Source organism: Solanum lycopersicum, chromosome 3 (assembly GCF_036512215.1).
Source record: "Solanum lycopersicum chromosome 3, SLM_r2.1".
In the NCBI taxonomy this organism is placed as follows: domain Eukaryota; kingdom Viridiplantae; phylum Streptophyta; class Magnoliopsida; order Solanales; family Solanaceae; genus Solanum; species Solanum lycopersicum.
In genome coordinates this window covers 51,454,854-51,468,119 of record NC_090802.1, presented here as the reverse complement: position 1 = coordinate 51,468,119, position 13,266 = coordinate 51,454,854, and the positions used below count along the sequence as shown (strand labels likewise).

At 31.4% G+C, this 13,266-nt stretch overlaps 1 protein-coding gene across 2 annotated transcripts; it reads right to left on the bottom strand.

Moving 5' to 3' along the window:
• Window positions 1–8,902: 8,902 nt before the first annotated feature.
• Window positions 8,903–11,683, bottom strand: LOC101264604 (hexose carrier protein HEX6). 2 transcript variants are annotated; one of them, XM_019212947.3, is made up of 4 exons: window positions 11,553–11,683; window positions 10,648–10,805; window positions 10,252–10,574; window positions 8,903–10,169 (listed from the first exon to the last, which is right to left on the bottom strand). In XM_019212947.3, exons 2-4 carry the CDS (start codon window positions 10,778–10,780, stop codon window positions 9,081–9,083), a joined length of 1,545 nt encoding a protein of 514 aa, XP_019068492.1. In that variant the 5' UTR covers window positions 10,781–10,805; window positions 11,553–11,683; the 3' UTR covers window positions 8,903–9,080. The 2 variants fall into 2 exon arrangements, with proteins under 2 accessions (XP_019068492.1, XP_069151209.1); XM_069295108.1 differs by having other exon boundaries at window positions 10,648–10,787.
• Between the last annotated feature and the right edge of the window lie 1,583 nt (window positions 11,684–13,266).

Here is a 13,266-nt window from a genome sequence, read left to right as displayed (position 1 = left end):
TTCTAAATCATGATTAACTAAACAATACAAATGTATTTTTCATATATTTGTAATTTAATTGATGAATACATTACCAAGGGATACTTAAAAATTTATATATTTTTATTCATGCATTTTTTAATTTACACGTCACTCAAAAATTGATTTGTCTTTTTTATATTATTCATATTAGTTAATGTTTAATATTAGGTCTTAAAAATATTTTATAAAAGTAATTAAATGTTGAAAATAAATTAATAAAAACAACTAAATATGTTGAAAATGATTTTTTTTTCTTTTTGAAATAATGAACTCGTAAAATAAACAAAGTGTACAATAATAATTTTTCCATATTGGACAGAGAAATAAAATAGTGTAATGAGGTAATGAGGATCTCAAGGCAATCATGGGCAACACGTTTAATTTTACTTTTGACCAATAATTTTGTGCTAATGCTCATCGATGATGCGCTAAGTAAAATTAATTAAGAATGTTTTTGAAAAGAAGAAGATATATATAATTAATAAAGAAATGTTTTGAAAAGCAGAAGATATATTTATTTGATATATGTGGCAGCAAGTACCTATTTATTAAGGAGGCACTATTTAATTTGTTTTTTTTCTCGATATGCATTATTGATAGACTTGAAATTTTGACTAAGCATTTAAATATCGAAAATCTCTTGATTGACAATAAAATTAAGTTCCATATTTAATGATATTTATTCTAAATTTTTAATTGTATAAATTTTTAAGAGATAAGTTTTAAAAATATATCTAACTTTTTTTGAGTTTCATACTATATTATTGTGATTGTAAGTCACATACTTAAATTATCATTTTTTAGTTTGAGAAACAAACCTCTCTTTTATACTCCCTTCGTTTAAAAAAAGAATAACATCACGTCAAGTTAAACTAGACCATTTTTTGTGAAACGGAAAAAGTACCACTTTCATCATGATTTGTATAATACACTCTCTTTTTTATTTTAAAAAATTATCAAATCATGACATAACATTCACCTTGACTAAAACTAAATAAATTATTAGTATTAATTAAAATTAAAATTTTAAAAATTATTATTAAAAAAAATAATATTTCTTTTATAAAATAAAGTATAAAATATTTTTTTTTATGTCACTCTATTACTTCCTCTCACTCTCTATTTTTTAAAGTTTTCTTTGTTTTAATTTTTTTTATATTTTCTTTTAGGGAAAATTTCATATATGGCAAACTTATTTGATCAAATAACATTATATGGGTATAGTTTACCTAATTACATTACATGGGTATGGTTTAGTTATTTTAGGTATCTTTAATTTTGTATATAAAGGTTTTTTTTTATTTATACAATTCTATTTTAAAAAGTGGTTTGTAACTGAAGCGTTAAATATGCTAACAATAAATTAAGATAATGCCACAATTTTAGGAAAACGTCCTTTTTTTTAAGCTAAACGTTCAAATTCAAAAAAAAAAAATCATACAACAAGTGAAACAAAAATATAATTTTATATATACTTACATATATATACAAAAAAAATTAAAAAAGAAGTCATGCACAAATTAATTTCTATATATATATATATGAACTTACCTTTTTTTGTATATTTATATGTGTATATGAATATATTAGTTAAACATGACATTATATACAAGTTTCTAAATGACTTTTTATATATACTCCAATAATATATAAAGTTAATATATACTAACTTCAATAATTTGTATATAACTACTACAATATACAAATTATAATCACATATGATATTTTTCCATCTATATAACTAAATCCAATTACTTTGTGTATATAAAAAAAATAATGAGCCTTTAATATACAATCCCCTACTACCAGCTATTAAAACAGACATGTACATATCAATTTTTGTATATGTATATAAACTTAATATTTACTAACTTCAATAATTTGTATATAACTAATAGAATATACAAATTCTAATCGTATATGAAAATTTTCCATCTGTATATTTAAGTCCAATTACTTTTTTGTATATATATACAAAAAACAAAAATAACATAAACATACAATATACTATATACAATTACTAAACATGGAATATACTATATACAATACTTAAGCAATATTTTTTGTATATTGACAACTAATTAACCAAAAAATTGTATCTAACTTTGTGTTTTAATACACTACCTCATGATTATGAAGTTCTTCAGATCTGACAACTTCAGAATCATTTTCCTCTGATTCAATGTTTACAACTTTCCTCTTTCTTCTTCCTTGTACAATTTTAATGCCTCTAGCTTTGACATTTTTAATAACTTGTTGAACTGCCATAGGGTCGTTTTTTTTCTTTGATCTCAGCTCTTCCATGGTTTGTTCTTGTATAACTTGTTTTGATTTTCCCAAAGACCCTACATCAACCCCAAAATCTTGAGTTAACTCCATTGAAAAGGATGGTAAAATGTCAACAACATCGACATGCAAAGGACTACCTCTGGTAATCCTCAAAGATGGAGATGATTCATTCATTATTTGGCCAATTTTAGATCTATCAAGAACAAAAAATCGATTATTTCATCAAAATATATGAAAAAGAATAATAAACAGAACACATATACAAATTTTGAATAAGTAAAAAAAATAAGAAGAGGTAAACAACTAAAATTAAGGAGTACTTACGAAATTGACTTCAACTTCGGGAGGGACTAATCTAATTTTGGGCAACAATTTGAAATTCAAACCGGATAGCTGGAGTATTAAATGTAGGAGAAAAAGTTGGAATGTGAAAAGGAGAGAGAAAATTGTTTTGTGTATAATTATATACAAAATTAGAAAATAAGGTTTTTATACTATTGGTTACATAATAGGTTGTGGACCCCATTAATTATAGCAAAAAAAATTAAACTATAATTATATAAGATAAATAAATTAAACTATACCCCTATGATATAATTAGTTATGAATGTTTGTCATTTCATATAATTTTCCCTTTCTTTTACTTCACTCGCACCCCCCCCACCTCTCCCCCTCCTCAAATACTAATTTAGAACTGCAGAAGCTAACATATGAATCAAATATTCATCTGCAAATAACAATACTACTTGGTGAAGGGACTGTACGTTTAATGTCAAATTAAGTACCTCACTTACCATATAACTAGTAAATTTAATCACGTAAATTACTCATTTAAATTAATTTATTATTAATTAGAAATTTATTTACTACTTTAATTTATTATAAATTATTATGTTGATCGTTTTGAAAATTCTTTAAATGTTATATATATAGTTATTTTATAACATGTCAACTTTCAAGTGTGATTTGCTACAATATTAAAATTCTACTTGGAAGGAGAAAAAATAGTTAGTAGATAAATGATGATTCAAATATATTAAAATACTTGTGATTTGTGAATGATTAAGATTTATCAAGCAAGACTTCATATGTTATACTTTTATAAAAAATTTAACAGCATGTTTTTCAAGTTCGTTATAATTCTCTCTCAGATAGCAAAGTTACGGTATAATAAAAAAGATCATAGAGATGATGATGAATCTTTAAAATAAAAGAATAATAAAATTGCCGGGCAAAGAAAAATTCCAAACCACTCTCCTTTGCCAAATTTTAATTATATATAATTATTTTGGGATAAAAGAGATACCCATATTTTCTAACAATGTCATTTATTTCGGAAATATGTAAAAAGTAATTCAAAATTCAATATAAAATTAATATAATTATTTCTAAAATTTATAATAGAAAATTTAACCTAGAAAATAAAATAATTGTATTTCAGTTCACATTATAACTATGTACTTACTTGCAACAAATTAATTTTAAAAGAAACAAAATTGTATTTATAGCTAATGTTAAATATTCTCAAGTCTTATTTCAATTACGCTATAACTATATATAAACTTGCAACAATTTAATTTTAAAAAAGAGAAACAAATTTTGATACGTAGCTAATAATAACCTATACTTCAAGTTTGTATGAATTATCAAAATTCATTAAGAAATCAATACAATTATGTTAAAAATTTATCATAAAACATGATTTATCCCATAAAAAATAAAATTATTACATTTACATCTACATTAAAACTATGTACACACTTGCAAAAATAATTAAAGAAATAAATTTGATATTATCTATAACAATAACTATTTTCCGAGCTTGAATTATACATATACTTCATATAAGTAAGGCCATATGCGTAAGCCATTCTTCTTTGGTTCCTATTAACAAAATTTTTGCACAAGAATGACATATTAATAATGGTGGCAAAAGCCAAAAAAAATATAAAGCTTATACGAGGTATTACTCTATCCTCGTAAAATTTCATTGATATATGTTATTATTATATATTTTTTTTTATTTTTCTGATTTACAAGTCTTATGATAGATGTCTAAAGAAATAATTAATTGATCTAAATATACCTCACAAAAATACGTCTCGAAAGTATCGCAAATTAAATAATAGGACCTAGAGGATCATATCCCTAATCCCATGGTGAAGGTAGATATAGAGTTAAAAGTTTATGGATTAGAATTTTAATCTTTTTATATAAGCGAGTTCTAAATTAATAATCTCCATAGATCTTTAAAATAGATATAATTTTTAAATCAAAACAACCTAATTGAATATGCGAAACCGTCTATAATTGTTAATTCATAACTCGTTTGAAGGTTATTACAGTAATGATGAAGCACTTGCTAGATCCAATGACTTCATTGTGAAACAGAGAGAACAAATTAATTTGTCTCTTTTGAATTTGTTCTTCTTCTTTTTCTTGTGGTCGTTGGAGCCCAACCAAATCAGGATTCGCGTCAAGAAGTCTCACATTGAGCCCTAACAAACACAATTCGCGCCAAGAAATCTCACATTGAGCCCTAACAAACAAAATTCCGAAAACTCAAACTCAAAATATCTAGTGAAACACTTTGTAGTGTAGCTCTTCTATAAGATGGATTTTGAATCTTGATAAACGTGCATTCTCTATTCTAAGATTGAACGTGTCTGATTTTGTAATTAAGATGCAGTGTGTTGTGAACTTCTGGCTATGTAAAATTCTCCAAATTACAATGCTTTGATTACATTATGATTTGGCAAATTGCAAGTTACAATTGGAGAAGTACTAGCTATTACTGGAGAACTAATTTATTAGAAAACCAAGCAATTGAAACAAATATGATGAAAGTTCGACTACGTATCCCATTAATATTATGAAACAATGTATACATTGAACGTGTAAAATTGAAACATCTATTAATAACAAGTACTAGCGGCAACCTATATATAACTATCGAAAATCCATTATCACATGGCTTGAAGCTTACAAATCATTGGTTGAAACTAAAAACTAATCAAAGATTATATGCATCGCTTTCTTGGTAAATTGAATTTGATACTTTCATACTATGATACCCAAAAACGGCGTAAGACAAACACGTTCATGTTTAATTCTCTGATGCGTGATTGTGGAGCCTTTAGGATCCCAATGGTTAATAGCAATGCCGAGGCCCGAATTGGCTGGTAGAGACATCATAGTCCGAGCAAAAGAAGAGAGTTCCCAGATGATGAGCAACATTCTGTGCAAAGGGAGACCTACAGAGCTTAGTATTTCACAAAGACTATCATTGTCACGACCCAAAATTCGGGCCGCGACTGGCACCCACACTTACCCTCCTATGTGAGCGAACCAACCAATCTAAACCTTAACATTTCAATGTAATAACAACAGAAAGTAATGCGGAAGACTTAAACTCATTAATAAAAACCAATTCAATAACTATCAATACTCAACATCTATTATTCCCAAAACCTGGAAGTCATCATCACAAGAACATCTACTTTAAACTACTAATTCTAAGAGTTTCTAAGAAGCTAAAAATACATAAGAAGCTAGTCCATGCCGGAAGTTCAAGGCATCAAGACATGAAGGAGAAGATCCAGTCCAAGCTAGAAGCGTTAGCTCACCCTGAAGTTCCGGTGTGACGAAGACTGGCTTGAGTTACTGTTGAGTCGAAGATGACGGCACGTTTGCTGCACTCCACAAATAACAAGAAGAAAAACATAAAAGTAGGGGTCAGTACAAAACACGGGTACTGAGTAGATATCATCGGCCAACTCAAAATAGGGAACAATATATATCAAATATTATCGTAAATCAACTATAAAACTCAACATGTAGCAACAACAAGTACTATAATCATCAATAAGTACCATCAAGTTCATCCATGAGGGCTCAAGCTTCAACACCATACTCATTTGGGAATTAAGTTTATTAAGTTGAGTATATTATCATCTTTCAAGATTCATTATCTTTCTTCCTCTTGTGTCGGTACGTGACACTCCTATCCCCTACTGCTATGTGTCGGTACGTGACAATCCCCTAATTCTACGTGTCGGTTCGTGACACCCGATCCCCTATATGTGTCGGTACGTGACACTCCGATCCCCTATATGTGTCGGTACGTGACACTCCGATCCCCTAATTCTACGTGTCGGAACGTGACACTCCGATCCACTAATACTATGTGTCGGAACGTGACACTCCGATCCACTAATACTATGTGTCGGAACGTGACACTCCGATCCACTAATATCATTCTGTAAATCATCAAGCCTTCTCTATACCAAGGCATCATCAATCCCATTACTTCAATTCATCAAGCCTTCTTCTATACCAAGGCCTCATCATTAATAATGTATATTAAAGTTTCTTTTCAAGATTTGGGATTCAATATTTTCATCATGCTTATCTTATCACAATCACATAATCATATTCATGCAAACATACCATTAAGCATATAGTAGGGTTTACAATACTACCAATACATATCATTCACTATTAAGAGTTTACTTATGAAAGCATGAAACCATAACCTACCTCCACCGAAGAATTGAAATCAAGCAAGTTAATCCTCAAAGCTTGGTGTTTTCCTCTTCTTCTCGATCGTTTCTCTCTCTCCCTTCTTGTTCTTTCTATTTTCTTATTCAAACCCTCTTTCTTTTACCCTAATTAGTATATAATTAAGAATAAAAAAGATGACAATAATACCCCACTAATTAACTTAGGGTTACCTCTTTTAACCCCCAAGAATTTGAGTTATTAATATAAACCCACGAACTTTATAATTACGGCAAGAATAGTCAAAAACGTCCCTTAAAACTTAACCAGAAATCCGACTCCAACTGGGATTACGCAAGCTGTGACGGGCCGTCGCGCCTGCGACGGTCCGTCGCATAGTTCAGAAACTGGATTTTGGGTGAATGGCCTGTGACGGTCCTGTCACACCTGTAACGGTCCGTCCTGCCACTCCGTTACGAAGTTCAGAGAGTCGATTTTCAGTACCCAATTTCAGATTTTCTAAGTGTTTTGAAACGAGACCCTGCGACGGTCCGTCGTGCCCATGACGGTCCGTTGTGGGGTCCGTCGCTTCTGTCAGTTTTTCCAGAAATAAAGTCTGCTGCTCAAAATGACTAAACAGGTCGTTACAATCATCGGGAGCAGCATTGTCACGAATCATAGCATTACTCCGCAAATAGTAAGACCTCGACGATGGAATCCCCTTTCTTTGATAGGTACTGAACGAATTCTTGAATCCGGATTTCGATCAAGAATAATGGACTGGTAGATGAGTTGACGATGCTCTTCAAGTTGATGGACTTTGGAATGACAAAATCATCTGTCCAAACTTCAAACTCATTGAAGGTAATTTGTGGAATCTCCATCTTCTTGCGATTGTAGATTGTAAATTGTAAGTTGATCCAAGTGAATGAATAGAAAAGATTATTTGTGATGCACACTTTGAAGAAAGACTAATTTGTTGTAGAAATAGGAAACGCAGGTTTCCTAAATTGATTAATTTCAAATAAACTTTCCATAATTACAATTTGCTACTCTTTATTTTTGGGCAAAAGAGAAAAGTAAAAATTAGATTTGTTAAAAATAAGTAATTCCCAAGTGTAGTCAAACTATTACATCAACTGGCCGAAACTTTTTGAGTAATTGCTATTTAGTTCTTTCCCAAAAAAATTGATATATATCGCGAATCTAAAATAAAGTAAGTATCTCCTATTTTTCTCTCTCTATTATTTCCTTCTTTATTCTCCTTAAAGAGATAGGTATCATAATCCGTTTGAAAAGTCCCAACCTTGAAAAAATTACAATCTGATTGAAATGTCACAAGTCATTGAAAATATCATATTCTTAGTCACAATCGTGAAAAGCTATCAAACTTTTAATATAACATAATTAATGTTTTAAGATAGTATATCGAAGATATATTTGGTTTCTACTTTAGCAGTCAACTAAGGTAACGAGCTTCCAGCTAATGAGTAAAGGATAATTAATATATCGCTGCAACGCGTCCTACGCTTATCTCATCGTTCCTATTTTCCTTTGCTATTAATTTGACCTTTTTATTTAATTGCATGATAACATGCCCTATGTTTAGTTTACCTACAATGAGGGAGGACAAATAATTTTTTTTTCTAGTCTTTTTTCGAGGGGAGAGGAATTAGATTCAATCCTTCAATGGTCTAACACGATTCAAATAAGTCTATTTTTATAGTAAATATTTTATATACCTTTTAATAATCAATTATTTTAGCTTATAATTTTATGTAGTTTATAAATACAAAAAATTTATTTTAAAAAAATTATATATTCGATGAACAAATTCTCGGTCAAACTTCAGCTATTTGACTCTTGTAAAACAAAATAAGTCACATAAATTAAGACAAATGTAATATTGAATCACTAAATTTTACATGCGCATCTTTGCATTATTGCATCATTTTTGTCCAAAACAACAATAGTATGATTCGAGCCTAGGAATAAAAAAATTCTCGGTAGGAAGCCCTTTTTTCTTGCGTTAATTTGAATTAATTAAATTAAAAGATGCGATGATTAAAGAATAAATGAAGAAGTCAATGTGTTTTGCTTAAATATCAAATTAGCCACTTTTCATGAATGGAAAATAATAGGTGCCATTACTATTGAGTACATTGACAAAAAGACTAGAAAAAATCAAACTAAAGATGTATAATTCCCCTATATGCAGGGTGAAATTTACAAACCAAAACTTATAATTAACTATCCAACATGAAATATGTTTAACTTATACTAGTATAAGTAGTGTCACCCTTGTCATAGTCTTGTTCATCACAAACAAATCTCTTCCAAAACCAATGATCCCTCCATATGCTTTCCATATTTTCAATAGGCAAATTCCTTGTCTCTGGCAGAAATAAGTAGACAAATGCAGTCATAATTGCAACCCATGCCCCAAAGAAGAAGAAAATCCCTGATTTTAGATGGCAAAGCATAGCCAAGAAAGTTTGAGCAATTATAAAAGTGAATGTTAACCCCACTGCCACTGTTATGCTTTGTCCTGCTGACCTTATCTCTAATGGAAATATTTCACTTGGAACTAACCATCCTAATGGACCCCATGAAAAACTAAAACCTGCAACATATATGCATATCAATACCAAAACCAATAGCCCATACCCCTTGCTCAACACTCCATGATCTCCTAACTTAACTGCCATTATTATCCCTATCAACATTTGTGATACAAACATTTGGATTCCCCCGAAACTGAACATAGCCCTTCGCCCCACCCTGTCAACTATCAACAATGCTAAGAAAGTCGCGCTGGTGCCTACCACACCTGTCACCACAGCAGACATAAGTGACGCACTCGCGCCAAGGCCTATTGTTTGGAACAGAATTGGAGCGTAGAAGGAGATCACGTTGATCCCCGTCACCTGTTGGAAGAATGGTATTACTACTGACATAACAAGTTGTGGTCTGTATTTCCGTTTAATGATTTGCTTGAAAGGATGCTTGACGGCTTTTGAGTTGTCACTTGCTTTGATGAGATCGTCTAGTTCTGCTTGGACATCGGTTGTACCACGTACACGTTGTAGAATCTTCTTAGCTTTTTGATGATCATTTCCATGTTGAATTAGGCTGTTTGCGGTTTCTGGAAGGAAAAATGCTCCTACTGTTAGAAATGTAGCAGGAGCTGCAGCCATCGCTAAGGAAATTCTCCATCCCCAACCACCTTTAATCTTTTGAACACCGTAGTTAAGAAGGCTAGCAAATAGTACTCCAATTCCTACACATAATTGGAACGCGATATTGAAAGATCCCCTGTACTTAGCAGGTGCCATTTCTGAAAGGTATAAAGGGACTGCCTGCAGCCAGAGTTCAGACATAGGATATGAAATAGGTAGTAAGTAGTACAATTTATGAAGAAGAAAGGAGGAGAAAGTGTACCTGATTTGCAAAACCAACACCTACACCTAGCAGGATTCGACCAAGTAATAACATGTAGATATTGGATGCTGCACCTCCAAGAGCAGAACCGATGAGAAATGCTATTCCACCGATTATAATTGATGGTCTACGACCATATGTACGAGTGACTGGTGAGGCGAAGAAGGAAGCAATAAGACCAGCAATGTATAAAGAGGAAGTGAAAGAGGTCAGCAGTTGGCTGTCAAATACACAGTAGTTGCTTGTTTCGGTTACATTTGTCATCTTAGTGAACACTTCTGGGAAGAATTTCTTCAGAAACGGCGCCATTGAGATCACTCCTCCTGTAAAACACATGAGTAAAAGTTAGCAACAAGCCAACAACCAATTCGAGAAAATATCTTTGAGGAAACATACCTGAAATTCCGATATCATAACCAAAGATGATTCCTCCGGTTGCAGCAACAATGGATGATAACACCACAAACCACGTAATCCTTCCATTGTAATCCGCGGAACCCTCACTTGTTGGGACAATACCAATTGCCATTTCTTCTCTACAAGTTCAAAGGAATCTGTGTAGAGTGAAAATTGCAAGCTCTGACTTATGTAACATGAAGTTATAGGAGTAAGATATATAATAAGCTATACATCATGACTCATGCACAGCTACAAAATCAACATGCCTACATAAATTAATTTGGTCAATGCCTTGCAATTGGATGGCGTATTTAATTATTTGGACTTTAGGGTCATACTCATCATATATAGAACAAGAAATTTTAAGTTGAACTAGTCATATTTTTGGGCTTCTTTATCTTCTTGTCACACTTCCTGTATTATGCCAATGTTCTCCTAATTAAGTGGATTCACGTTATATACACTATTGTTTGGATGTTTTTAATTTTGTCGATACAACGGATCAATAATTCTAGATCGATAATTTCTTGGAATCAATGCAGACTTTGGTACCAAGCACGAAAAACAAATGCCCTAACACCTTAAGATACATATATTGAGCAGTTGACTAATCTCCTGAAGTAGATATTTTCACTTGTAACTAGCAAGCTAAGCCCACTACTAGACCCCAAGACAAACAAAGTAAATGCAAATCAAAACTGGTACGCTGTACCACTTGTTGAGCCCAGTCACACCACATATGGTCCCTTAATTTAATTAAGCAATAAGCACCATAATTGCTCCAACCAACATGGGCGGAGCTATCTTCATACAAGGGGTTTATCTGAACCTCCTTTGACGAAAAATTATATTATTTAGGTTAAAATAAGTTTATACGTATATATAGTAGATGTCGAACTCACCTTCGACTATCTATTTCTACATATTTTGAATCCCCTCATTGAATATCCTGGTTTCGCCTCTGCCAACCAACATTTGAATTCCTCCAAATTAATCTCTGCCGGACTAGGTCTATAATATATATAGTAATGACAGAGAAAAAAAGATTGCATCAGCTCTAACAACTCCCTTAACCACTCACTTTCACCTAACCCAATATATTGTTCTAAACAGTATTAATTAATTTTGCATGTAAATTAATTAATTTTGGATTTGCTATTAACATGACAAGTTGAGCTTTTGTATAATATCTTTAAATAAGTGTTATTTGACGTCAATTTCATTAATGAGGTCATATACTATAAGTTATAACTTTGACATATTCTATTCCCTGGATTCTTCGCAGCCTTCTCTTAGCCTTTTGCATGATCATTATTGTCAAAATGTTGCTGTTGGTGTTACTCTTTCGTTGATCTTTATAATCAATTTTTAATAAATTAATGATGTTAAGTAGTTTTTTTTAAAAAATCCATGTATAGAAATAAGAAAATTGAGAGTAAGTCGGATAGCAAGTCGTATATTGCTTATGTACTATTGTAGAACGTAGGATGCAAGTGAGAGGTGTGTTGCAAATGAATTATGAGCTACCTATTTACCTTGTGAAACCAATTTATTGTTCACTTAAATTTCACCTATAAAAGGTGTTATCTTGACTTTTCTATCAAAGAAGAATTATCCTCATAACTACCATATCTTCTCATTAATCCATTTTTTGAATCTTGTCAAATTTTACAAATCTCCATCTTGGCAAGATTCTCCATTTTCAACTTTCTCTCAACAACAATTTTGATTGTGTCTTCAACCTCAATGTTCAATGTTTAACAACGTTGATCAAGTTCAAACAATGTTGAAACTTGACCACAGTCACCACTATTGTCAATATATCGGCAGGATTATCCGTAGTATGAATTTTCTGCATTATGAATCCACCATGATGTCTCGTATGAAATGATATCGGACGTCAATAGGCACAAAAATAAGTTGAGGTGTTCAAATAAAATATGCGGACAACTTTAAGGGGCTCCATACGACTTAAGTCTTTTAGATTTTAATAGATGGAAGGGGTCATAACATGGTCGACATGGATGGAAATCGATTGCTAACGCTTGTCTATATGTCATGAGAGAAAGATACCAAATTGGCCACATAACTTTAAGGTTAGATCAATGAACACATTGGTAAATTAAGCTATGAAAACTACTTATTATTAGTAGTTTCTCATCTCAATCTTTTTAACAATTTCAATTGTATACAATGATAGTGTAAAAAAATTTTTGTGTGTAGATACGAGTTTCGTCACATATAAGTAATGCACATGTAATCCTTAACTTGGATTGTGACATGTACTCAAAACGATCCAGATGTAATATGAGAATCCTTGTGCTTCTTCATGGATGAAAATCTAAGGGCAAAAGGTAGCTTATGTTCAGCATTCTCAACTTTATCATAATGTTACCAAGAAAGATATTTATAGAAATGTTTCTCCGGTTACTAATGAGATAAGTTGTAGAAATGATCTTTTGATTTCGCGACAATCATTTCTGGACTTTTATTAGTACAACGAAATGAATTTAGAAACTTTAATCTCGACATTGGTATACCGAAATTAATTTAGAAACTTCAATCTCGACCAGAGAATGACTAACCGAAAATGTCTTGCCCGAGAATCCTGGCCCA